General features: G+C 40.5%; 1 protein-coding gene and 1 non-coding gene across 6 annotated transcripts in view; one reads left to right on the forward strand and one right to left on the reverse strand.

Annotated features, from left to right (window-relative positions):
- Window positions 1-26011, reverse strand: part of SGMS2 (sphingomyelin synthase 2) — an 80027-nt gene that overhangs the window by 10851 nt on the left and 43165 nt on the right. For 3 of the 5 annotated variants that reach the window (XM_032860285.1, XM_032860287.1, XM_032860293.1), the window contains exons 2-3: window positions 6127-6826; window positions 1922-2039 (exon numbers count right to left, since the gene is read on the reverse strand). In XM_032860285.1, coding sequence (XP_032716176.1) covers window positions 1922-2039; window positions 6127-6581 — 573 coding nt within the window. In that variant the 5' untranslated portion in view covers window positions 6582-6826. Of the gene's footprint in view, window positions 1-1921; window positions 2040-6126; window positions 6827-6923; window positions 7217-9155; window positions 9288-26011 lie in introns of those variants that run through there. The other 2 variants (XM_032860286.1, XM_032860296.1) reach the window with 2 other exon arrangements.
- LOC116871987 lies at window positions 19451-19597 on the forward strand. Its single transcript, XR_004383574.1, has one exon. It is a non-coding gene; the product is annotated as a U4 spliceosomal RNA (small nuclear RNA).

A 26011-nucleotide genomic window follows, 5' to 3' on the forward strand; every position in this document is an offset into this window, starting at 1 on the left:
AAGTCCGAGGGTTTCCCCAATCTTGTGAAATCACGTGTGGGGACTGTATCCACCGAGGAACAAGCTGTTTTAAGCAGTGAGGATGGTGTTTGACAACCCCTCCACCCCCGCTACCCGAGTGGTATCCAGAAACGCGGTCCCGTCATCGCTCAAAGGCTCACAGAGCAGTCCACTGAGTCAGCAACAGAGAAGGCAGGTAGATGACCTAGGAGCCTAGGAACTGCAGAACTCTGAGCACTCAAGGCCTGTGGCTGGCCCACGTTTAGAAAGCAATCCTGACTTCTGCTCTGTACCACCGTATCACCTCCAGTCGAAGTGATCTATGTGTCCGTGTTACCGAACCCTCACTCAAGCACCCACAGCCAGCCTGCTTATGTGGCAGCAAGAGGTCTTGACAACGGAACGTGGGGGCGGACTAGTCTGGAGGCCACCAGGGCTTCCACTGGGAGTATTTGTAGCTCGGTTAGCCAGTCGTACATGTACTGATGTGGCTTCTGAAAATTGCAACTCTTCCGGGGGGGTGACCTTTAATTTGCTTTCTTTCTGTAATCACAGCAATTCACCTCTGCAAACCTCACCCATTACTGGGATGGGCTTGCCTTCTTTTCTGTGCTCGCTTCTTCATTTAACGCATAGCAATAACCCCCTTCGGAGTGTTTATTATGTTTCTGAGCTTCTCCCATGCCTTAAATTAGTTTCACTAAAAATCGGCCAATGTTTAAATTCAATATGTACACTGTTTTAATTATAGATACTTTCTGCTTTGATGGCTTTGTAAAATTATAGCTTCTCCAAACCACACCTATATTTGGCGAGGGAGACTGTGGACTTCCTTAGAACTCTATTTTTTCTTCCACCTTGGACATCTGCTTAGTGTTCAGTAAAATATGATGTTGGATTTCACTCCCTTGTCCAGAAATCACATGATTTGTAAGTTTCCTTTTTTTTTTTTTTTTTTTTTTTAATAAGCCAGGGCCTCCTGGGGTCTAAGATGATTAACGGCTCCCTCAAGAAAGGACTCTACCTGGAGAGACTGTAAATCCCGCTCAAGACAGTTTCAGTATTCATTCCCAAGTGTATCCCAGCAAAATACCATTCCGTCTTTCCATGTGTTAAAAACTTTGGGGTCCTCCTTGGCTTCTCTTACACTCATATCTGACTTTTAGCACATCCTGTTGGCCTTACCTTCCAAATGCATCCTGAATCGAACAACTTCTCTTCACTTTAGTGGGCCACAAAGGGCCTAGGGGACCCACGGCCTGGGCCACCTCCACCTTTCCAACCTCCACTCAGCCACATGGGCCCCCTGCCATCTCTTGAGTCCGCTGTGACCTGGGGTGCCGCCCAACCACACGGCTCACTTCACCGTGTTGTGTCTTGCCCCAAGGCTTTCTTACTACAGAAGTCTCTCTCTCTCTCTCTGAAGTCGTACCACCCACAGCGTCCCAATTATCTCGGCTCACCTTTTCTGTTCTTCATCTGATAGTGCCTGACTTATCATCACGTCACAAGGGGTGCCTTTAGTTTTCGGCTGCCATCCCTCAACAGAATATAAACTCTCAAAGGACGATGACTTTGCTTTGGTCACTGCTGTGGCTACAGTGCCCGGCCTGGTACACAGCAGCAGCTTTAACGCGTGTAGAATGAAGAAGTGCATGGCCGAGTACATGAGAAGGCCAAAACGCAGAGCTGAAAATCCTGCCCTAAATTTTAGTTAGCAGCACATGAATTTCTAATGCACCAAGATACAGGTCTTGCGAACACACTGGAATGTCTTCCCTCCAACTCCAAAGAGAAACAAGAAATGGACCAGACTGCAGTGACCAGCTCTAAGAGTATCTAAAAGAACCTGCCACAGAGCGAGCAGGTGTCACCAAGTGTTCTCTTCATTCCCTCTCCGCGCGAACTCCGAGGCGCTTACCTTTGGGGCACACTGGAAATGCATTCCGGGCACAGGGAGAGTGGTGACGTACATTGTAATACAGCGATACAGGTATAAAGTCCCAATGATAAAAAAGAATCTGCGTCCCACGATTGACCTGAAGGAAGAACAGGGATGGGGAGAGACAAGTTGACTCGTGGTTTCTGCTCTGAGTGCAACACAAAACAACGTTTAACAGAATACAGAATTATTACAGAGTGGGCACGAGCAGACCCACTTTAGAGCTCACACACAGGCTTACGTGTGAACGGCCCACCCACCGTTCCAGAAATGAAGGTTCACCTATTGGAAGAAATCTGGGAGGGTTAGGACCCAAAAGGAATGTCTGTGGGGAGTGGGGAAGTTATAGCAGATGAAGGTTCTAGACAACCACCTCTCCTTAAAAAGGTGCTCTTCACCAGAGAATTCAATGAACTGGTCTATGTTTTCTGTCAACATGGTGCATTAATAAAACATTCTCTTGAGAACGTATCGAAGGTATAAACGAGCCACGGTCGCAGAGGAATTCAGTAATGAGCTAAGGTGATATTACATAATTGGACACACAGGGAAGTGGGGCAACTAATTTAACCTGAGTTATATAAGCAAGGTTTATTTGGAGACCATCCAAAAGTATTTTCACAGTTTGGGCATGAACTATTCTGTCTGGGATTATACAGATCTTCAGAGGACTAGATTCTGAAACTGTCCGAAGTACCCTTGTGTCTTTGTGGGCATTTAACGGTGAGCTCTAGGCTGATCAGTTTACCTTGAGCTTAATCGACCTAGATCAAAAAAAGCAAAAAAAAAAAAAAAAAGATAAATCCCACAAGTACTTTTACACTTTATATTTTTTGGTGGAGACTATGGTCTTGGAGTAACATTAGCTCTTGTCCTGTACCCCTGAGTCCTCACTCCAAGGCAGTGGTTCCCAGAGGTCTGACTTTGTGCACACAGAGGCGCCTGTTGGCGCCACGGCTCCATGGGTTATTTGAGTGGGCTTTGAGGGTTCTGAGTGTCCTTATGTCCAGCTGAAGATGACAGCTTGTTTTCTGCTGTGTAATTAGGGGTGGGTCTATAAAGTCTGGGTTCTGGAGAGTCAGAGATGGGGGGCCCTGAAAGCTCCTGGAATTGCTAGCTGTAACTTTCCCAGCACATAAACTATATTCCTACAGGTCTCTCATTTTCAGAGTCTCAAACTTTCAAAACTAATACTGATCAAAGACTTCTGGAAAACTAGGTGGTTTCAGGCATGTGGCATATTTTTAGTTTTCTCCAAGACTGTGGTCTGACGTGGATCAAAGTCTAATTCAGGTAACTGCTGGGACTTCTAATTTACAGAATTATGTATGAATCTAATTTTAGTTGCTTGTTTCCAGTAGCTATTTTCAGAATATTCCAGGATTTCTGGGGTCAAAATATACAGTAGAAGACTACCTAGACTACTAAATGAGGGGCGCCTAGGTGGCTCAGTTGGTTAAGTGTCTTGCCTTTAGCTCAGGTCATGATCTCGGGGTCCTGGGATTGAGCCTCATGTTAAGCTCCCTGCTTAGTGGGGAGTCTGATTCTCCCTTTTCCTCTTTTGTGCACTCTTATGCACTCTTTCTCTCTCAAATAAATACAGTCTTTTAAAAAATAGACTAATAGCGTGCCTGGGTGGCTCAGTGGGTTAAAGCCTCTGCCTTCAGCTCAGGTCATGATTCCAGGTTCCTGGGATCGAGTCCCACATCGGGCTCTCTGCTCAGTGGGGAGCCTGCTTCCCCCTCCCTCTCTGGTTGCTTGTGATCTCTCTATCAAATAAATAAAGTCTTTAAAAAAAAAGACTATTAGGTGAAAGTATTTATTTTGTATAAGGCCATTTCTTTCTTGCTATACGAACTCTGCCTTTTCTACTACTGAAAAGGAATGGGTGATAATCAGGGCCAAGTCTCTCCATCTGGTTAAGTGAAAAACAATTCACCCTTTGCTTCAACCTTAGGCCCAAAAAGAGTGTTGAACTGTGTGCTCCGTGCTGTTAGACAAGGTGAAGTAATAAGCAGGAATTATTATGAGTCAATTATATTTATTCCAGCATTCTGAGTTCAGCTGTATTCAGAACTGAAAATTAACTTAGAAAGTAAAATGTGCACTCTGAAACCTTATTTAGAAAAATAACTACTGCTAATGATTTTTTATAAGGTGCTTTTATAAGAGAGAGCAAGTAGGATTTCTCACTCAGCTAGGATGTTCAAAGCAAGTTATAAAAATTATTCTATTAGTTACTGAAATGATACAATTCTACCTCAAAAGCAAAAAAAAAAAAAAAAAAAAAGAAAAAAGAAAGAAAAGAAAAAGCATGATTTCCCCAACAAGTTTCTGATGACAGATTGTGACCAAAACAGTGGACATCATCACAATGTGTGGCCAGCTATATGACCACAAGTTTGTTTGGCGGGGAGAGGACAGACAGAGGGAGAGGGAGAATCTCAAGCAGGCTCCACGCCCAGCGCAGAGCCCTACTCAGGACTTGATCTGATGACCCTGGAATCATGACCTGAGCTGAAATCAAGAGCCAGACGCTTAACTGATTGAGCCACCCAGGTGCCCCCACGAGTTTTGACATGGTAAAGTCCAAGGTGCTCATGGAGAGGCAGCTCATAACTTTCTAGATAAAGATTCAAATAAATTGAGACTGTGCTCTGAAGCACAGTAGAAGCCAGCTGCTTACCAGACCCTGGAAAAGGCCTCTTTTCATATATATATACACCTATATATAGGTGTGTGTATATATATATACCTATATATATATATATATATACCTATATATATATATATATATACATGTCTATTCATATGTGAATATGAATATATATAGTCATATATATGCATATATATGAATAAAAAGTTGATCTAAATTAAGGGAGAAAGCAAACACCTTTGGCTGAGGCAGACTCTTATTTTCAACAGAAGTGTCAACAGAAAGAGAAACGCTAAAGTTCAATAAATCTATTGTTTGTTTTTGGCATAAAGCATACCGCAGCTTAACAACTTTGGCAGCAAAAAGTTCTAGTAAAAGACAGTTGGTAGCTGCCTTTTACTTACACACATGAAAGAAAATGTTTAGGAATGACTTCAGTTTGCAGAACAAGCTTTCAAAAGTGCAAACTTGAATTTGGGGAACTCTGGACTGAAGAGAGATTGAATACCACTCTAGAAGCAACAAACAACTGAAATAACAGTAGAGCATAAATTCTCTCTTCTAAACATGATCTTGTGGCACGAATGCAGAAATCCCATTTTGAACAGTATGGACTAAGTTAGTAGACATTACATTTTTAAAAGCCTCCGCGTATGGACAATGTTTTGATCTTATATTTTAGTGATTTAATTGCTAGCATCTTAGTAGAGAACAAAACATCTGAAGGAGAAATGAGATGGAAAAGGAATTGAGGGGCCTTGTTTTTATGGACTAGCAGTCAGATCTCACAGGGAAGCAAAAATAACCACTTCAGAGCTATGTCCTATTTTTAAGCATCTTTAAAGCAAAAGTGTGTGGCCTCACTCCTTCCTGATTGCCCCTGTTCCAAAACAGGGAGACCGAAACTGGTGAAATAAGAGGTCCTTTGTGGTGCCACAGGGAAGCTGGACAGCACGCTTACTTTAGAAACCTAAAACCCAAACTGCGGGGACCCACGCCTAAATGCAGTTTCTTAAACTCTTGTGACTCGATTGCCAACAGGCTACAGGAAAGAAATGTAAAATTTGTGAACTCAGAGAATGCTATTGACTACAGACCAAACCACCTGTCACATTATGAGTTAACAGAGGAAATTTCCCAGCCACTCCATTCCCCACCTGTTAAAAGCCTAAAATAACAAAAGCATGATGAAGGGAATGTTGTTCCTTTCTAAGTCTCTTGATTTATCATGCAGATCCCACAGCACCAAGGAGCCTGAAACCCTGGACTGCACCTTAAATTCGTCAACTCTGAATCACCAACCATAGTACATCTGGAATGTCCTGATGGTTACCTCTCATACACTGTTGCTCAATAAATGCTTATTTATTCAACACGGTAGATCCTTCTGTTGCTTCCCGTCATCGAATGCCCGGATAGGACTGAATTTATCAGACAAAACCGAGAAAGACCATTTCAATTACACATCTACCCCCTCAAACACACATGTAGGGTAAGCCCTCCCCACCAAATGGGGAAGCCTACTTACTTGTATCTCAGAAACAGCCACTGGGTGATCCATAATCCAACTAATATAATCCCATTGATTTCTGATACAGAAAATGCCCATTTTACCCGATCAATGTAATCAAAAAACTTGTCTGGTAGCGGGGGGCTGAGCTCCTTGGGAGGTACCCTTTCGTGTACAACCGTGATCATGACGGTGGTTAGGACGAGGTTGAAGAGGGCGTACACGAAGGCAATGCCTGTTTTCCACCACTCCAGGGGGAATTTGTTCCTGGATTCAGTGGGCATAGCAATCTGGATATAGTCCGGGTACTTTTTGGTGCCCTTTCGCAACCCATTGGATAAGCTCTTAGGTTTACTGTTGCCATTTTTGTTTTCTTCTTCAGCAGGTTCAGCAGGTCTCGTGTAAGTGTTTGCGGGATCATTGGTTTGATTTTCCATATGTTCTTCGAGTTTTGCTGTCTCTATAATATCCATTGTCCCCCAGTCTTCAGATCAAAAAGGAGATGGGAAAGTTCTTGGTTTTTGTGCAAACTTAACTTTTCTAAATCCTTCTACTTCCGAGATCAACATGGATTCCTATAACTGATTTTGTTTCCTAGCACAAAATGTAGAAGGGAACCATCTGATCACTGTTCCCTCCATGTAGCCGCCTGTGGTCCACTCACCACCTTCGAGAGAGGAAGACAATTTTCTTTCTCCCAGAGGTGTTACTATCCCACCTGCAAAAAGAAAACAAAAACTATGTTCAGAAACTGCGCTTGTCCAATTGTCAACCATCCAAAACAAAAAACATTATTAACATAAGGAAGCAAATACCAGAGCCATTTGCTTTGAAAATATATCGTCAGAACATGGTTAACATTGTTGAGATGGAGTTTATTTGTAAAATATGGAGTTATTTTATCTTGGAGTTCTTGTCTCTTTTTGAGCTGATGTCAGTATAAATAGAAACATTTTAATCATCAATTCCTTTAAAATTTCTTTAAATAAAAGTCAGGACCCAACTTTGCAAACCCTTCACCAGACACTATTACTTGTTACTAACCATGAAGTCATAATAAGCTAGAACCTCTCCAGAGATCACATCACTCTTTCCTAAGACTGCTGCTTTCCATGAACCTGGAAGAACACAAAACTGGGATGAGTTGCTCACATGGAATGGATAACACTCATTCTCTCCATTTGTCAAGTCCGTTTTTTATTTCCCCCTGAAAAAACTGGAGCCTTCTCAAGTGACTACTTTCCAGAACAGATTCAAGAACCACACATTCAAGACACTTAAATGGTATTGCCTCAGTTTATCCTTTGATAGGTAGAGACAGCCACACGCTCTACACTAGGAAAGCTGACAGCCTTCAAAATAATACAGAGAAAAAAGAAAGCGTTAGCTATGTCTCATTGAGGGAACGAATTCTACTTATTCCTCGAAAGGCAAAATCCTACGATTGGCATGGAAAATTAGAAAGGAACAACATTCCGGGACAGCCACCGCAAGATCTACCAGGCAACAGAAACTTGACGCCCAGAGGACCCGCTGCCGGCACTCACCACCAGGACACAGAGGAGGAGAGGGTATCTTTGGCTCAAGCTTCCCCAGGCTCCACAGAGAGCAAAGACTTTGCAACACGGAGCACCAGCACCAACTCTTTTATACTGGGCGGCAACACAGCCCCAGCTGTTCTCAATTTAGGAAAGCCGTATTTTAGTCCCTGCTGCAGAACCCAGCCACCTGAAGAAGTTTCCAGACCTCATAATTAGTCCCCACCCTGAGTACACTGTGCAACTTAAGCATAATTTTAAAGGCCTCCCTTTCAGGGGAACTTTAGGAAAAAATAGGGAGAGGGGGGTAAAAAAATTAAAGTAAGCCTTTCTTTAATGAAAGAAAAAGGGGGAAAGTTAAAATGGCATAGTCAATAACTATAAGCAGTATTTGTTGACAGGATGGACAGCAAATAGAGTGACCACAAGTGTCTACTGTGCATCTGAAACCCCCAGAGCTGAGGGAGCAATGGGGTGGCAATTAAAAAGAGCTTAAAAAACACGGCTGACCTGAACTTTCAATCCAAAGAGCTTGTAGTCTAACTGAAGAGCCAGAATGCAAGTGACCAAAAAACTACTGGGGAATGATCACTAGGTAAAAATGTAGTTTTAGGGACACCTGGGTGGCTCAGTTGGTTAAAGCCTCTGCCTTCAGTGGGTTAAGCTGCCTTCGGCTCAGGTCATGATCCCAGCATCCTGGGATCGAGTCCCACATTGGGCTCCTTGCTTGGCAGGGAACCTGCTTCTCCCTCTACCTCTGCCTGCCTCTCTGTCTGCCTGTGCTCGCTCGCTCTCTCTCCCTCTGTCCCTGACAAATAAAATCTTAAAAAAAAAAAAAAATGTAGTTCTAGGGTCATCTGGGTGGCACAGCCGGTTAAGCATCCGACTCTTGGTTTCAGCTCAGGTCGTGAACGCAGGGTCCTGAGACCGAACCCCAAGTCCAGTTCCGTACTCAGGGTGGAGTTTGCTTGGGATTCTCTCTCCCTCCCTCCCTATGATCTTCTTTTTTTGTCTCTCAAATAAATCTTCCAACAAAACAAAACACAAACAAACCAAACGTAGTTTTAGTTGGATCCCTGCTCCCCTGACAGGATGTGTCCACAGAGAGGCACTGCCCTTTTTCGGGGAAGTGAAAGCACGATGAAAGTCGACCTGCAGAGCAATGGAGGGTCACTGGAGGATGGAGATGGGCTAAGAGATTATCTCTGAGAAGCAGACATCACACCTTTCTCTGGTCCCTGTGCAAAGCCACAGACACTAATATGCTAGAGAAGGATGAGAAGGGACTAGTGCCCCTCTTGGGAGACCAGGATTGACAGATATTCTTTGTAAGATCCCAACACAATGTGGTAGGAAGGGTAAAGACAGTGAAGAGGTGCCTCAGTAAGGTATTTGCAGAAACAAACCTCTGACACCAGGGATTACCACTTCTAACAGAGATGCCCAAACACGAAGTCGGCCATTGCCTGTCTTCATCAAGTTCAGGCTAATCCACACAGAGCGCCTTACCAAACTCCTCAAAATTCCCTCCAACTTTACTACTCCACATCTGCTCCTAGCCTGGTGTTTGTATGCGAAACAAGCTTGAGATTTTTGAAGCCCAGGTCCACTGGGGGACATACTGGCGGTCTTTATAAGGTAGCTACCCAGTTCTAGAACATAGAATGTAGAACCGAAGAAAATCCAATTAGTTACCTGTTTGGTTTTTTTTTTTTTTTTTTTTTTTTTTCCCCCTAAGAGGAAGCACTCAGCCACCCACCTCATGGGACAACTGTGAGGATGACTGAAATAATTAATCATGAAGAGATTTGTGCTCCCGGGAGTAAGAGCACTTCGTGAATGCAAAGCCCATTTATCGTCATTAGTAGTAAGATTGATATTTTCCTTGGGATCTCATTAAGAAGACTGAATATACAGAGCACACTCACCCTGTGTCAACCAATCTTAGGACACAATGATCGTCATCAAGATGACGAGTACTGGGGCGCCTGGGTGGCTCAGTGGGTTAAAGCCTCTGCCTTCAGCTTAGGTCATGATCTCAGGGTCCTGGGATTGAGCGCCGCATCAGGCTCACTGGTCAGCATGGAGCCTGCCTTTCCCTCTCTGCCTACTTGTGATCTCTGTCAAATAAATAGATAAAATCTTAAAAAAGGAAAGATGACGAGTACAACATATTCATTCCTATGGTGATCCTTTCCCACCCGTAAGTATCTGGGAAAGTGACAAAAGCCACAGGAGTTTCTCTCGGTGGATGGCAATCCCATCAGTTTATCTGTCCAGGGTACTAATGCCAGAGCACAAGGCAGATGAAAAGCTTTTCAAGTCCTCTTACATTGCAAAATATCAGAAGCTAACCTAGAGACTATTTTAAAAGTTAAAGACCTCTATAGACTAATCTTCCTTTGAAGGCAAGTGCAAAACTCTGAAAGTTTTAGTACACTGATATGGTTAGGTTTTTGGTGGGGAAACAAAGGATGATGCATTCTAGAAATGCAATTAAGTTTTCCAGTTAGGAAAGGGCTGTAATAAAACACAAACATGTAAACAGAAAAGACAGGATTATCTGGAGTGAAGTTAAAAAGGCGTTTGATACAAATCAATATCCACTTGGTTTTGGGGGGAGAAAGTATTCAATAAGGGAACAGAAACCTCTGTAGAGCCACGTTCTTCAATGCCAGGAGCACATCGTATGTGTGCCGACTACCTAGTAGAAAAAATCTTCCACTGTTACTCCTCTTTCCACCCCTAAGCGAAGTTTAGAATCTTTTTTTGTCAAATTACAAGAAAACACGTTATTAGCTTCTATTTCATTTTTGTCACCTCTATTTTGTAATACCATGTTCATACATACATTAGTCATTTCCCCTTAATAATGTCGATAAGATTTTACCTGTAATTTGATAAAAGGATTCCAAGGTTCACACTGGTAGGTATTAGGCTACGTGACATTAAGTAATTATGCGGTAATGGCACCCAGTTATTCTACTCTGAGTTCACCCAGAGGGAATAAGAATGTACACAACATATTTCTACAAGTATGTTTTCAACAGTCATGTAGAATAGAAAATTGAAAATAATCTAAATATCCGTCAACAGGGGATTAGTTAAATGACTTATAGTTATCGTAACATTATAAAATATTATGTTTGAGATAGTAATGATAAAAGTATGAGACAAGTATATAAATACTACATAAGAAGGACGCATTATCCGATTAAATACAAACTTAGCACTGAGTAGGAGACGAGGAATCTCAATAATTCACATCAGAGGTTATGGTTTTTAAATGGGAAAGGGGCCATGTGATAGATACTCAAGGCTATCAGAAAAGGTACAAGTGTGAAACTCGTGACGCACGTATCTTGTCGGCAGTCCTGACCCATAGCTCACTGATGGCGTCCTGGCGCGGGGACTGAGTATAGACATGAGCTCCCGTCAAAGGGCTCAGAAATGCTCTGCTGGCTAGACTTGTATGTCAGCCTCGTCATGCATTTGCAGTGGTTGAGAAGACATATTAAATATGTAAATATACTTTAAAAATTAAAGAAATTTATCTGAACTGAAATATGGATTTTAATGTTTAGAAAGAGGTCATCTGTTGAGGAAAGACGTTGGACACCGATGAGAGAAAATGCATTTAACATCTGCAAGTTGGAATTATGAATAAAAGAAATTTATACATGGAGCTTAAAGGCTTAGGAAAAACTAGGTCTTGAAACAATTTTATTGAATTGAAAATCCATGGAAATAAACACCTGGTAAGTTTCTTAACACACATAAAAGCTTTCTCAGACTTAAAAAAACTTAGTTGTCAAAACCATAGAGCCATTAAAAAGTCAAGTTGTAGAACAAAACAGCCACACATAGTTCTCAGAAAATACTACCTACCTAATTAATCCTCATTATAACTGGAGGAAGTATTTTAAAGAAACTGAGATAAAATGAGATCCTCAAGGTCAGACAGGTAGAAGGAAAAGAGCCCAGACTGGAAGCAGGACTCTCACCTCAGGAGCCCTTTTTCTTTTTTTTTCCCCTTAAGATTTTATTATGTATTTATTTCGAGAATCGAGGGGGTGGTGGTGGTGGGGTGGGGTAGACGAGAGGGAGATCTCAATCAGACTCTTCAGTGTGCAGAACCTGACCCGGGGCTTGATCTCATGACCCTGAGATCACGACCTGAGCCAAAATCAAGAGTCAGATGCTTAACTGACTGAGACCCCCCAGGAGCCCAAGGAGCTCCTGTTCTTAGCGGCACACCACCACCTCCAGTGCCAGTACATGTAAGACGTCAACAATACAGTCAGCAAGTAAATAAATAAAAGAATGAATGAATGAATGAATAAATAAATGATAATTAGTTATGAGCTTTTTTTAAAAAGAGATACGTAAATACATAGGAAAGTCTCCTAGATAACATCGGAGGCATTTTTAAATCTGTAATTTTGCAAAAATTTGTTAACACTTAGAAAAAATTTAATATTTATAATTCACCCCTCTTGTGGGAGAGGTGAGGGGAAAGGTGCCAATTAAGCATTTCCCATTATTCACACCTATAATGTAACTATAGCTACTGTTACTAATAACCTATGATTTAAGTTTTTATCACTTTATATTAATAAGATCCATTTTAGCTAAGATATTACATGCCCATAGTGTTCTTCCAGAGACCAAGACATCTTAGCTTTTCTTAATTAACAATCTCAGAGCCTAGCTTCCTTATAAAACTCATCTAAAGTGAGTAAGTAATAATATGCTTGCAGATAACAAGGGCATCCTATCAGTCACAGGGCTCTATTTCAAGCACTCACAAAATGTGCTAAATATTTTCACTAATGAGTTTCTGAAAACTGAAAAGAAAGAAAATAATTACTAACAAATTATCATGTATTTTTGTGAAATACTTTCCCCAAAAAAGTAACATGAGCACGTGTCAGACCTTTCTAGCATGTCTTTATGCTGCCACTAGGTCCCCTGTCTGTATAGGTGCAATGACAGACTTAAAACTAGGGAAATGGGCAGGCTTTGTAGGCTGAAAACATTCTGAGAATGGAGTGGAAAAAAAAACAAACACTTTTTTAAATCTAAAAGATAAAACCGAACTTCTGAATTTGGGGAGAGATATGCTTGGATAGAAGACAGATGTTTTGATTTCTGGTGCTGATTTACCATCCCTTATTAGGGAAGGCTGGACATTAGTTCCGTACCCCATTGTTAGAAGAGAAAGATCCAACCTACAGCAGTGGTTGCTTGGGGCTGCTGGTGGGAATGCAGAGGGACTGCAAATGGGCTGGAAGTTTCTTTTGGGGGGATGGAAAGGTCCTACATTAGACATGATGGTTGCACATTTCTGTAAATTTATTAAAAAAATCATTTAATTGTGCCCTTAATGAATTTTATAAATGAATTTTAGTATAAATTAGTATAGAAATTAAGTGTAAATGAATTTTATACTATGTGAGTAATAACCCCCATTAAGCTTCTTAAAAAAAAATACAGCCTGGAGATAAGTTGTTTCTAAGGAACCAGAAAACCAAGGGCTAGTCCACACTCTGTTATTACATTTCCAGGCTCAAGTCTCCCTGTCAAGGCCAGTCCTCACTACTTGAGGACTTCTTTAGTAGTGATTTTGCAATGTGCATTGTCTAAGTTTTCCACAGACAAAATCAAGAACCAACCAATGAAAATCAAACTACTTAAGAAAATTTGTGTCAACTATGCTCCAAAAAAAAAAAAAAAACCCTTCCCGTAACTAAATGGTATGAAGTGACAAAAAAAAAAGTTGGATTTTCTCTGACATAATTAATCAGAATTTACTGAGTTGTATTCAAAGAGAACAAGATGGTCTGTTTCTTTCTCACACACACACACACACACACACACACACACACACACACGGTCACTTTAACTGGTGAGGTAGACAATTTTAAAACCTTTTGAAAGGAATACTTATTTACGCCGAGCAAATATTAGCTACGTAAATTGGAAAACAATAAACCGTGGGACTGGGAGTATTTCACAAGAAGGGACCATCTCCAGGCCACAGTGCAGCTTGAGAAGGGGAGTAGTTCTCAGCTGGCATTAATTGTTTCTGACCTAAGTTTGATACAATAAAGTAGCTTCCCTAAGCTTTGACTTGCAAAACGTTCCATAGGATGTTTTAAAATCTGGGCTCTATTTTCTAGCTGCTTTTTTTTCTTAAAGGTTTATTTATTTATTGGGGGGGAGGGGAGAGATTGTGAGCGAGCACCCAGGAGGGCTAGAGGCAGACAGAATCTCAACATACTCCTCATTGAGCGCATAGCCTGGTGCGGGGCTCAATCTCATGACCCTGAGATCATGACCTGAGCTGAAACCAAGAGCTGGATGCTTAACCAACTGAGCCACCCAAGCTTGGTACCCCAAGCTGCTCTTCTGCAGAACTCTAATGATCAGATCTGATTCCAGTGTGTTTTGAAAGACAAACTGCCATCCTGGGGTTGAGGGACTGAGGTTCTCCAATAGGAGAATAGGGGACTTGGAGAGATGGAGTCACAGGGAAAGACAAAGAACAATGTGTGGGACAATGTGGAACATGTGGTGAGGCAGATAAATGAGTAACTGAATCAGTGTGTAGACAGGTTAGATAGACACACTAGAAAGATAGGTACATGGACAGACACTGACCGACAGACCAGGCACCTGCACAGAGAAGAGGGCTGTAAAACGAGGTCACAGACAAGGGGGTATTTAAAACACCTTTTTAACTTCCTTTAGATTACTCTAAACCAGACTTTCTAGAGTGAAGGGGTAGAGCTGGGGACACATCAAGCACTTTGCCCAAAGGCTGGCTTGTGCTTGCCCTAAGACCCTCTCCCCACCTCCATTCTGGATACATCTAGGAATGCGTAGAGTTCCCAGAGGGTGGGGATAGAGGGACGCCCTTGGTCTTGCCTTCCTCCTTTATCAGGTGTTTTCAGTGTTTCATAAACGAGGCTAGAGTTTTCTACCTCCCACTCAACTTTTCTGAACTCACTGCCAGTGAAGTATGATAAACCCGTAGTCTCAGAGAATGAACTGGATTGAAGTCTTGCCTTGGTGTAAAAAATGCTTCTCTACTTTAGCACGTGAGCAAAAGAAGTCCCTCTCGTTTAAACAGAAATGTGTGCTCTTGATAACCTGAGCCGTAATTACACCATAATTAGGATAGATGTTTGGTCGCTAGCCTCATTCCCGTGCCCCCTCCCCTCAGGACTGGCACTACAGATCCCTGTTTAATTGTCAAACAAAAGCAGCCAGATCTTGTTTAGAATCAACACCCTGGGGCTTGATCGGAAAGGTTGTATCTACAGCCACACTGAACAACAGCGGTGATTACCTGCTTCTACATTCCTCTGTTTCTTTCTTTGCCCCCAAAGATTTCTATACCTAGAAACTGATTCCCTTGGGTTTTAATACTTAGTACTGTGGACTAGGAGCACAAATTACCTATTGAAATGAGGGCTTTTCTGGGAACCGCAAAAACTCCACTTAATATTTTCAAAATATATTTAAGTCTGATATTGGAGCTTGCATTTTCTCTGAAGAACACATGGCAGGTCTAAAAGTAAGTAGAAGCCGAGTCGAACAGTTTCACGTACTCTCCAAACCACACAACGTATTCTAAATGGTATTAGAAGACCTCCTTCTAATTAAGTAAATAGATCACAGTCAACAGTGTACTCCCTCATCGACAAAACCAAATATGTATTTTAGATTTGGAAGCATATCTGGTTACTGGAAAACTGTGATTAAAAAAATGAGAAGGAAAAAAAAGAACAGTTCCTTAAAAATAATTTCATGATTCTCTAATAAAGCTTCTTTATTCCGTATCCTTCATATTACTTAGAAATATACCTATCAAGGACCCTGGGTGGCTCAGTCAATTAAGTGTCTGCCTTAGGCTCAGGTCATGATCCTAGGGTCCTGGGATCGAGCCCCACACTGGGCTCTCTGCTCAGCTGGGAATCTGCTTCCCCCACCTCCCTCTGTGAGCTCTCTCGCTTTCACACTATTGCAAATAAAGAAATAAAACATTAAAAAAAGAAAAAAGAAAAAAAAATAGACTTGTTGATCTCTCCCTCTACCACATGGTGACCAAACTGTGAGGATATTTAATACAATTTCATAGCCTATTTAAATGGGTATTTAAAAACAATATCTTGAAACTTCGCTTGCTGTTTACTAGAATATTACCACTTTGAGATTTGAGTGAAAATCACTTGCAAGCAAGAACGACGGAAGGGACTTAATGGATCTGGCTGGGGGCTGGAGGCCAAGGTGAGGCTTCAGGAGAAGCCCTGAACCAGGCGGTTGCAGTTGGGACATACTGTGGTTACAGCAGGGGACAGAGGCGGAAGAACCGGAACCTGACTCAGTCCCCAGCGATGTTGGGGAAATGACACCCAGATACACTCCAATACAATTTCCTTGAAGAGGTCTAAAGTCTAGTTTCGATACTTATTTAAAATACAGGGTTATTGTATTTCTGCTTAGTGCTGTGCCAACAAACAGGTTCAAGAAATAGCTTAACACACACAACCTGAGAGATTTAGGGGGGCAGGCACTTCCTCGTAGCCAGAATTAAGCGCTGAAAAATTAAGAAGGAAGCTTCTAGAATCTGCACCTTCAGCAGGTTTGCCCCGTCTGCTTGTTCGGATGTGGGTGTGGGGTTATACAGCCTTCGGGAGAGGTCAAAGGTGCGTGGGGAGGATAAAGGTAAGGCACGTCTTTGTGTTTTAAAAAAAAAAAGTCCTGTGTTCCAGCCACCTGGGTTCCTCAAGGTAGAGCACGGCTTTCACTATAAGGCAAAGAAAAAATAGGAAAGGAAAGGGACGGTGGAAGACCCAGAAAGGTCTGTATAATGCCTACATTTCTCATTTTCTTGCGCCAGCCACAAAAATGTTCTTTTGCATGACTGGCCGAACAAGCCACTGCTTTCAAATGGTATGAGGCTATAAAAAGCAATACTTTCACCAAAGCCATTAAGGTCACTCTATTTGGCTCCAGTGTCTCTCAGAATGTAAGCTGCTATGTTGTATTCAAATACATTACTTGTTTCTCAAAAGCGCTTATTTGACCAATGCTCCTAATCTAGGATTTTGTTTCTGCAAAAAACCCAATAATGGTGATTTATGTTTATCCTATGTTTATTCTAATTTTGGGTCTTTGAAGAGGGACCCAGATTTCCAAACCCAACCCAACAGAAGGATTAGCACAAAATGCAGAAAAAAAGTAACTTAAAAGATTAAAATCCTGAGTCTAACAATGCTATTTTAACAATTTACAGGAATGCAACAATTTCAGTGTCATGTTGGTTTCTGAAATACATCTAAAAATGTTTACCTCTTGAATTTTCATTTATCCCAATGAATTAAAGAGAAACTGTCACAAAGTACACATTTCCATAGTTATTACCAGAAAGCTGGCATATTAAAAATTCTTCCGGGGTGCCTGGGTGGCTCAGTTGTTAAGCGTCTGCCTTAGGCTCAGGTCATGTTCCCAGGGTCCTGGGAGCAAGGCCCACTTCCGGCTCCCTGCTCGACGGGAAGCCTGCTTCTACCTCTCCTGCTCCTCCTGCTTGTGTTCCCTCTCTCTCTGTCAAATAAATAAGTAAAATCTTCAAAAAAAAATTTTTTTTTCATCTGGAGGAAATAAAGAAATCTGGTTTATATATCATTATGTTTAATTATTGTCTTCATAAATATTAGTGACTAAGCGTCTGAATAATCAAAATGACTGCCAACAGATACGGTCTGCTAGGGAAAAGGAGGCGCTTTAGAACCAAATCCAACCCATTCAGCAAGAGCAAATAATCCAGGAACCTTCAGCTACATCAGAACACCAGGACGCACTTCTCTCTCAAAACAGGACGCAGCTCCCTCAAGACTTTTGTCTACTCTGCTAACGGCCCCTGTATGGAGCTTGAGTGCTCCCACCCACAAAGCAGGGGGGCTGCTGGCATAGTGAGGATAGCAGAGTGGATGTGTACATAAACCACTGATTATGTAGCAATCCTTGGCCAATTGCCTGTTTCCCTTCAGCAAAAATATAGAACAGGATATGTATTTCTTTCATGTACATCATAGCATGAGACATTTAGTTCCAACATACCTAAGCTGTCCCTCCAGGATATAATTAGAAAAAGAGGGAAGAGTTTGAGAAAGAAAAATGATAGCAGAAAAAGAGTAAGAGGGACTCCTTGGGCTGAGGTCATGATCCCAGCGTCCTGGGATCGAGTCCTGCATCGGGCTCCTTGCTCAGTGGGAGCTTCTCCCTCTGCTGCTCCCCCTGCTTGTGCTCCCTCTCTCTCTTTCTGACAAATAATTTTTTTTTAAAAAGGAAAGAAAAAAAGTAAAAAGAATTTTACAATGAGCCCTTAAAAGAGAAAAAAAATATGGAAAATTATAGATATCTGGGCTGCACTTAAATGGTTCTTTAGGGACCCCAAATAAGCTTTGTTCTGTGTAAGGGCATCTTATAGCTGGGGGAGTGCAAGGAGGCACTGGATGGGAGCCCTGATCCTTATTATCAAAAGCAGGAGAGCCCTGAGTATTTGGATGGGAAACCAAACTGGGAGGCGCTGGGGATAGGCACGGTGACCCAGCAACACAGTGCTGGAAGTCTGGGGACCACCTAGGCTGGAATATTTCTACCAAAGCAATAGAAACATAACCACAATAAAACTTAGCATGTGATAAGGGTCAGATGTTCATTTAGTCCAAACTATTATATGTAAACATATGTATAATTATCACATACATATACACATCTTCTACATAAAGAGTATATAAAATACAATTCTTTAATCCAGGGTCCCATGTGGGGCCTTGGATCTCTGCTTTCTTTGTATATGAAGTCAGCTTTTCATTCTCACATTCTTTATGTTAAAGCCAGGTGCTTTCAGGACACTCACTGGGAAAAGTCCACCCTCAAACGTAATTGGGAAAGCATGGAAAGAGACAGTTTGGGAACAGAGAATAACTTTCCCAGGGCTATCCACAGGGCAAGTGGAAAATGGGCAGGAAAGGAAAGACAAGGAAGGGATAAAATTGCCAAGGCCTGTCTCATAGCCAGAACTCATTTCCTTACTTTCTATTTGGAGCTGATTTCCCCCACACCTCCTCTGACACATCCTAGGCAGAAGAGTTCCTGTGACTAAGTATCTCCCAATTACTAATAACAAACACTTCCTACAGAATGTTTCATTGACAGATTAACATACCAACTTCTACTCTATTTCATCCCTGCATGAGAACACTAGAAAGTGACCTTGAAACAAAGTCCATTAAATTATAATTTAAACTGTAATTGGAAAAGAGCATAAAAACTGCAACGAGGGGCACCTGAGTGGCTCAGTAAGTTAGGCATGCAACTCTTGATTTTGGCCTCGGGTCATGACTTCGGGGTTGGGGGATCAAGCCTCATGTGGGGCACACTGCACTGAGCATGGGGCCTGCTTGGATTCTCTCTCTCCCTCTTCCTCGCTGCCCCCCCTTTACATGATCTCTCTCTAAAAACAAAACAAAACAAAAATCTGCAATGAATTGCTGACAGGATCAGAAATTGATATAATTCTTTTGAAATTGTCTCTTTTTAATCATGTCGAGAACCCTACAAATGCTTTTATCTTTTGACATAGTAACTCTACAACGGTGAATTTATTTTAGAACATGTTTTAAAGAATACAGAAAAAACAGTATCCAAAAATATATTCAGTGAAATAACAATGTAAATGTCTAGAGGAGACATTTAGAAGCATCTGGGAAGTACATTAAAACGTATATATAAGCTTTGCGCAGTGGCCGTATCGTAGCCAATGAGGTTTATCCGAGGCGCGATTATTGCTAATTGAAAATGTATATAAAACTTTAAACACATCTAAATGTCTGCGGCAGACATTCTGAAGCATCCATGAAATACATTCAATTTATTGTTTAAAAAACAACACTTGGGGCGCCTGGGTGGCTCAGTTGGTTAAGCCTCCAGTTCTTGGTTTGGCTCGGGTCTTATCTTGGGGTCCTGAGATCGAGCCCCAGGTCAGGCTCGGTGCTCAACAGGTAGTCTGCTTGAGAGGCTCTCCCTCTGCAAAAAAAAAAAATCCTAAAAAAACAAACAAAACAGGGGCACCTGGGTGGCTCAGAGGGTTAAGCCTCTGCCTTTGGCTGGGGTCATGATCTCGGGGTCCTGGGATCGAGCCCCGCATCAGGCTCTCTGCTCAGCAGGGAGCCTGCTTCTTCCTCTCTCTGCCTGCCTCTCTGCCTACTTGTGATCTATCTCTGTCAAATAAATAAATAAAATATTAAAAAAAAAAAAACAAAACAAAACACAACACCCCCCCAAACCAGCACCATATTATTTTCATAAAAATGTAAATGTATGAATTTTTAAAAACCAAGTTGATAAATACGCCAAAAGAGTATCAGCTGTTAATGTTGGTGGTGAGATTTACCAACTATTTTTATTTTCTTCTATACTTTTTTTTTTTTAAGATTTATTTATTTGACAGAGACAGAGACACAGCGAGAGTGGAGCACAAGCAGGGGGAGTGGAAGAGGGAGAAGCAGGCTCCTTGCCGAGCAGGAAGCCTGATACAGGACTAGATCCCACCATACTGGGATCCTGACCTGAGCTGAAGGCAGTTGCCTAACCACCTGAGCCACCCAGGCACCCCTCTTCTGTACTTTCTTATTTTCTCCCAGTTTTCTGGGATAAAAGTATTCATCCACATATTTGAAGGAGTATTTTCAAATAGTTCTATGAAGACTATGCTTATGATTTTATTGATGAGGAAATGCAGTATGATTTCAGCAATGTAAAGATATATATTACATAGATATAGAAAAAAATCTTAAAATATACCAAATATTAATAATGCTTAATGAATTTAAGATGATTTTAATTTTGTCCTTCCTCCATGTTGTATTTTCTTAATTTTCCACATTCATCATTCTTACAATCAAGAAAATGCTGATGACTATTTTTAACTACAATAGTATTGACAGAGTTAAAAGGGAGAAAGTGCCAGTTTTTAAAAAGGTATTTTGTGTTGTACAATTTCAAGTATGCAAAAAATGCATGTATATAAGAGTCAGAGCACAAGTACACTAAAATATTAAGAATGGTTGCAAGTGGTAGGAGTATGGGATTTTTTTTTCCTTCCTACATCTGTGTATAGTACACATTTCAAAATGTTTTCATTATAAATGTATTATTTTATAGCTAAAAGTATCCCAAACCATAGTGGTTGCTGTTGTTTTCAGGGAGGTACTTATCAAGTGAAATCTCTTTATTTCCTGTCTTTCCTCAGCCTCAGTTAAGTGCAATAAAAAATACAAGTCTACGATGTTGCATTTTTTGTCTTCTGCATTGTTGCTGCTGCTGGGAAGAGCCTGGTAAACTAAGTTATTTAAAGTGTTAACAGCCCCCACTTGACATACACATATAATGAAATCAGTCTCAGGGTCAACTTTAAAAAAGAGACTAAATTGTAACGCAGGGTACTATCTTCTGGGTTTGTTTGCAATAAAGGGGTAAGGACTGCTTTATAAATTTCCATATAATGGATGTCACTCAATATTTCACAAAACAAAACCAGTCACTAATTCGGTACTGTTTCTCCTGAATAAAACCAGGGGCCAGATAGAAGACAATCAAGCCAAACTGGATTTGACAGATGAGACAATTCAGTCAAAAAAGCAAATCCCCAAACCCTCTTTTCAAATATTGGTGATTTTCATGCACTGTGGATGTTTTATAAGCTTGTGTATTTAAGCATTTTTAAAACATTTTTTCCCAATATTTGGTGGATTTTTGCTTTATTGTACTCCGTATCAGTTCATAGTTTTTGTCATCTGTTCTCTGTGACAATAAAACTTTAGAAATAAATTGAAATTGCCTGAAGATCAGTTAAATAAATTACGGTTTTCAAAACAACCTTTGTTCCATATTAAAAAGTTTTTATGAAAATTATAAGAATGATTGGGGGTGCCTGGGTGGTGCAGTCAGTGAAGTAGGTTTTGGCTCAGATCTGATCTCAGGTTTGTGAGATCAAGCCACGAAGATGGGCTCCATATTTAGTGCAGAGTCTGCTTGGGTTTCTCTCTCCCTCACCCTTGGACCTCCCTGCCCAACACCCTACTAAAATAAATAGATAAACCTTTAAAAGAAGTTTTTAAAATAAAAATGGAAAGAATGATCAGGAATATGCATTTAAACCAGTCTGCAAAAATCTATAAATACTACTGAAAATCCCAAGTACTACAAAACTCTAATTCCATATCTCTCTCTTTTTTTTAATTATATTACTGCTTTTCCCTCTAATTCCCAAAGGTATATACTACACACTTTGGAATTACTTCTAGGAGTTTAACTAAAGATACCTGCATAAGCATGAAAAGACTGTTTTCCAAATATGCTCATCAGAACTTTTGGGCAACAGATGCATTTTAAAATTTGGAGCTTTGACTTTCAGAAAAACTGTATGTAGGTATAACATGTATTAGTTCCCAGAGCTCACCACGGCCCCCTTGCAGGATCTGGGAAACACTAGAGACTCAAACACTGATACATCTAAATCAGACATAAGAAAATATTCACACCAAGTTGGGTAAATAAAGACTATAAAGAGCTTTTGGTGAATTCAAGAAGTGTTTAAACACCAAGGGTTATTGAGGAGAGGTAAGGGAAACAGGAGATGGGGAGGAGGGAAGGAGGAACAGACAGGAGGGGAAGGCCTTTAGGTTTTGGAAGTTTAGTTTTTGAAACTATAGATAAGTGATTCTGGGCCTATAAGACTGAAACCACACTGTCCATCAAGATGGGCCTATTACATCGTAAATACGTTTTATTTGTACGATAAAACACTATCATACCATCATGCCATGTTAGATGAAGAAAGGAAGTTGCAAAATGGTGTACATTTATAGCATGATTCTTTTTTGTGGGGGACAAACTGTGCTGTGTGTGTAAATAAATTATATTGTTACTGGAAAGGTGATATTACATGGAACTAAATTTACCTTTTTGTACTAAAAAAATAAATTAGCAGCATGTTTTGATCTTACTGCCTAAAAAGACGAAGATCATTATTTGCTCAAGGGTATTTAGTGTTTACTCTAGGAAATACTGTAGGGACACCACAGTTTAAAAAAAGTCACTTCTCTCACTGAGCTTCCACTCTGCTATGTACAACAACAATCAAAAGATTAAAATTATTATAAAAAAATGAACCAGGATGGGTAAGAGAGTCACAGGAGGGATATTCAAACTAGATCTTTGGGATGATGAGGTAACAGTTCATTTAAACATTTTACTTGAATACTCTTCATCAGAAAAAAAAAACAGTGTCTCATCAAGTCAATGGTACATCAAGACACGTACGTTCCAACCTGCTGAGACCCAATTCATGCAAACAGCTTCCAGAAACCTGTACAAATAATAACTTTTTACAACTTTTAAAAAGGAATTCTACTGGAAATGCTCCAATCATTACTCAATTATGGATTTTTGCCTTGAGTTCTTTTCCCTTTTTAATAGACCAAAATAATGTGTTTAATATTTTAATTGTATTCATCATATGGACTTTTAATCGCTCACCCCAATGCCATCTTCTAATAAATGTTTAACCCACATGACACTTTGAAGGAAAGGTTAAAGATGCAATTTTATAATCACGGGAAGAATAGAAACAAAGGCATTATGTGGGAACAGAAAGGTTGAAGGTAGCAAATACCTAATGAGGACTTGTGACACAGAAATTTCATCACTGAGTCCTAAATAGGTAGGATAGAAACTACAAATATAGAAAATTTCAAAAACTGTACCCCAAGGTTAATGACATAGAGTGACTAAACTCAAGATAAGCAATCCTCAAGGGTCAGATATGTGGTAACTGCTACACTTATTATAGATAGCCTGGAAGGTAAGGCAAACACATGGATGGCCAACATAGAAGGCAGAATTATTTCTGGCCTTCCGTTTTGTGCAGAACTTGGCTCAAAGTGCAAAGGAAAGTAGCAAAAGAGAAGGCTGCCTCCTATTCTCAAGGGATTTTTTGGTTAAGTAACTCCACCCCCCCTCCCCATCTTTCCAACCAGAAGTGACTTAAAAAAGACCAAAGAGCAATAAAAACAACTTTTATAAATTAGATTAGAGCCTGAAATAACATGGGAAGTTTAGTAAAACCATACACCGTGTAGAAGTAAAAGTGAAAAGAAAATTCAAATAATAAACATAAACTGGGGGAGCAGGAAACACTGGAGACATAAAGATACAGATGTATATTAAAATATATGTAACAGAAATTTTAAAAGTCTAGATAAAAAGATGAAAACTGAGAATGTTTTTGAAAAGAAAAAAAAAAAATATATATATAATAGCCTTTAAAAATGCCAAACCCTACCTGGTGTTGTATAGAAGTGTTGAGTCACTATATTGTACACCTGAAACTAATACACTATATGTTAACTAACTGGAATTTAAATATTTCTTCTTTTTTAAGATTTTATTTATTTATTTGACAGAGACAGAGATCACAAGTAGACAGAGAGGCAGGCAAAGAGAAAGGGGGAAGCAGGCTCCCTGCTGAGCAGAGAGCCCGATGCAGGACTCGATACCATGACCCTGAGATCATGACCTGAGCTGAAGGCAAAGGCTTAACCCACTGAGCCACCCAGGCACCCTGGAATTTAAATATTTCTAAGAAATAAAAAGGCCAATCTCTACAAATCAGGTGTGAATGAAAATCAGTGAAGGGAGTGCCTGGGTAGCTCAGTGGGTTAAGCCTCTGCCTTCCGCTCAGGTCAGGATCCCAGGGTCATGGGATAGAGTCCCACATCCGGCTCTGCTCAGCAGGGAGCCTGCTTCCTCCTCCCTCTTTCTCTGCTTGCCTCTCTGCCTACTTGTGATCTATGTCTGTCAAATAAATAAATAAATAAATAAATAAATAAATAAAAAGAAAATCAGTGAAGTAATTATCCTATTCAGTTTAGCACTGGTCTATCCTTGGGAGTAAAACTGTGGTCAGAATTATTTTCTACAGAGTGAAGCAGATTTAGAAAAACAGGATGATTAAAAGCACGGTCTCTAAACCTGAACACGATGCCATGAGGTAGCCATTAAACACTAGAAACTCAATGTTCAATTAGCATCAGGAAGCTGAAAGATGTAATTCCATACTTAATCTTATTTCCACTGAATCTAATTTTCATCGATGACCCTACATAAATAAAAGTATTTGACTATGAATATTACCTGAAATAGTCTTTTTAAGTTATATACTTATGCTATCAAAAACCTATATTTTAAAAATTGAAACAAAGTAACAGGCTCAAAAAAAAATTTTTTTGTGGGGTTATTTTGTGGGTTTTTTTTCCCCCCGAGTTTGGCCTCTTTTTTTTTTTTTTCCTTTCTCTCTCTCTCTTTTTTTTTTTTTTTTTTTTGCCTCTAACATCTCCTGTAGCATAATCTGCAGCAATATTAGGAGATTAGGAGCCTGCTTTCAAAGTTTATACTGAATGAGACCAAAAATTACATTCTGGTTAATATGTATCTGTACTTCAGAGGCACATTTTGAGAATGTCAAAAAGGATAATGGGTTGATGAGAACCTTTGACGGAAAACAGTGAATTCTACCTGGGAAGGTTTACCGCAGAAATAAAACCTCAGGTATCATCTCTGCTTGCAACTCCTTCCTCCGCTCACTGACAATCACTCCAGGTCCTTTCCATTTTCATCCTCCATCATCTACTTAACTGCTCTCTCCCGCTTAGTTCAGGTCCTGAGCATCCTTCCTTACAGAGGGCAGGATATCAATAGCCACAACAAATTTGAAATGGATTAAATCCATCCACCAAAAGGATACATAAAAAAATGATTTTTTTTTTCAATAAAAAGGAAGCTAATATTGTACTAGGAACTTTGGGCACCACTGGTGTTTTGTACTATAAAGCACCAAGTCAAAATATCATGACAGGGGTTTGCGAAGAAGCTAGGAAGTCATGAACAAGAACGCAGAAGGAGAAAGTGAAGGGCCACCGTATTTGTGGGGAAGGACTGACCACTGGCTATTTGGGGCAGCCCTTCCTCCTGCTCTGGTTTTGTTCCCGGTCCATTTCCTGCTTTACTGGCTCCTTTAAAGCCCTTAAATGGCTCTCTGTGGCCCAAATCCATTGCTTATTTTGATTTTAGAAACAAACTGATAACAGAACATTTCAAATTTGTTCTACTGACAGTGGAGAGAACAGTGTAGTGAACCTTATCAGCTACAACAACTGTCACAGGAAATCTTTTTCATCATCCCCCACCCCTGCCCTGGATTTTTTTGAAGCAATCCCAGATATCTCTTCATC

Source organism: Lontra canadensis, unplaced genomic scaffold (assembly GCF_010015895.1).
Source record: "Lontra canadensis isolate GAN:19392208 unplaced genomic scaffold, GSC_riverotter_1.0 scaffold1, whole genome shotgun sequence".
NCBI classification, from domain to species: domain Eukaryota; kingdom Metazoa; phylum Chordata; class Mammalia; order Carnivora; family Mustelidae; genus Lontra; species Lontra canadensis.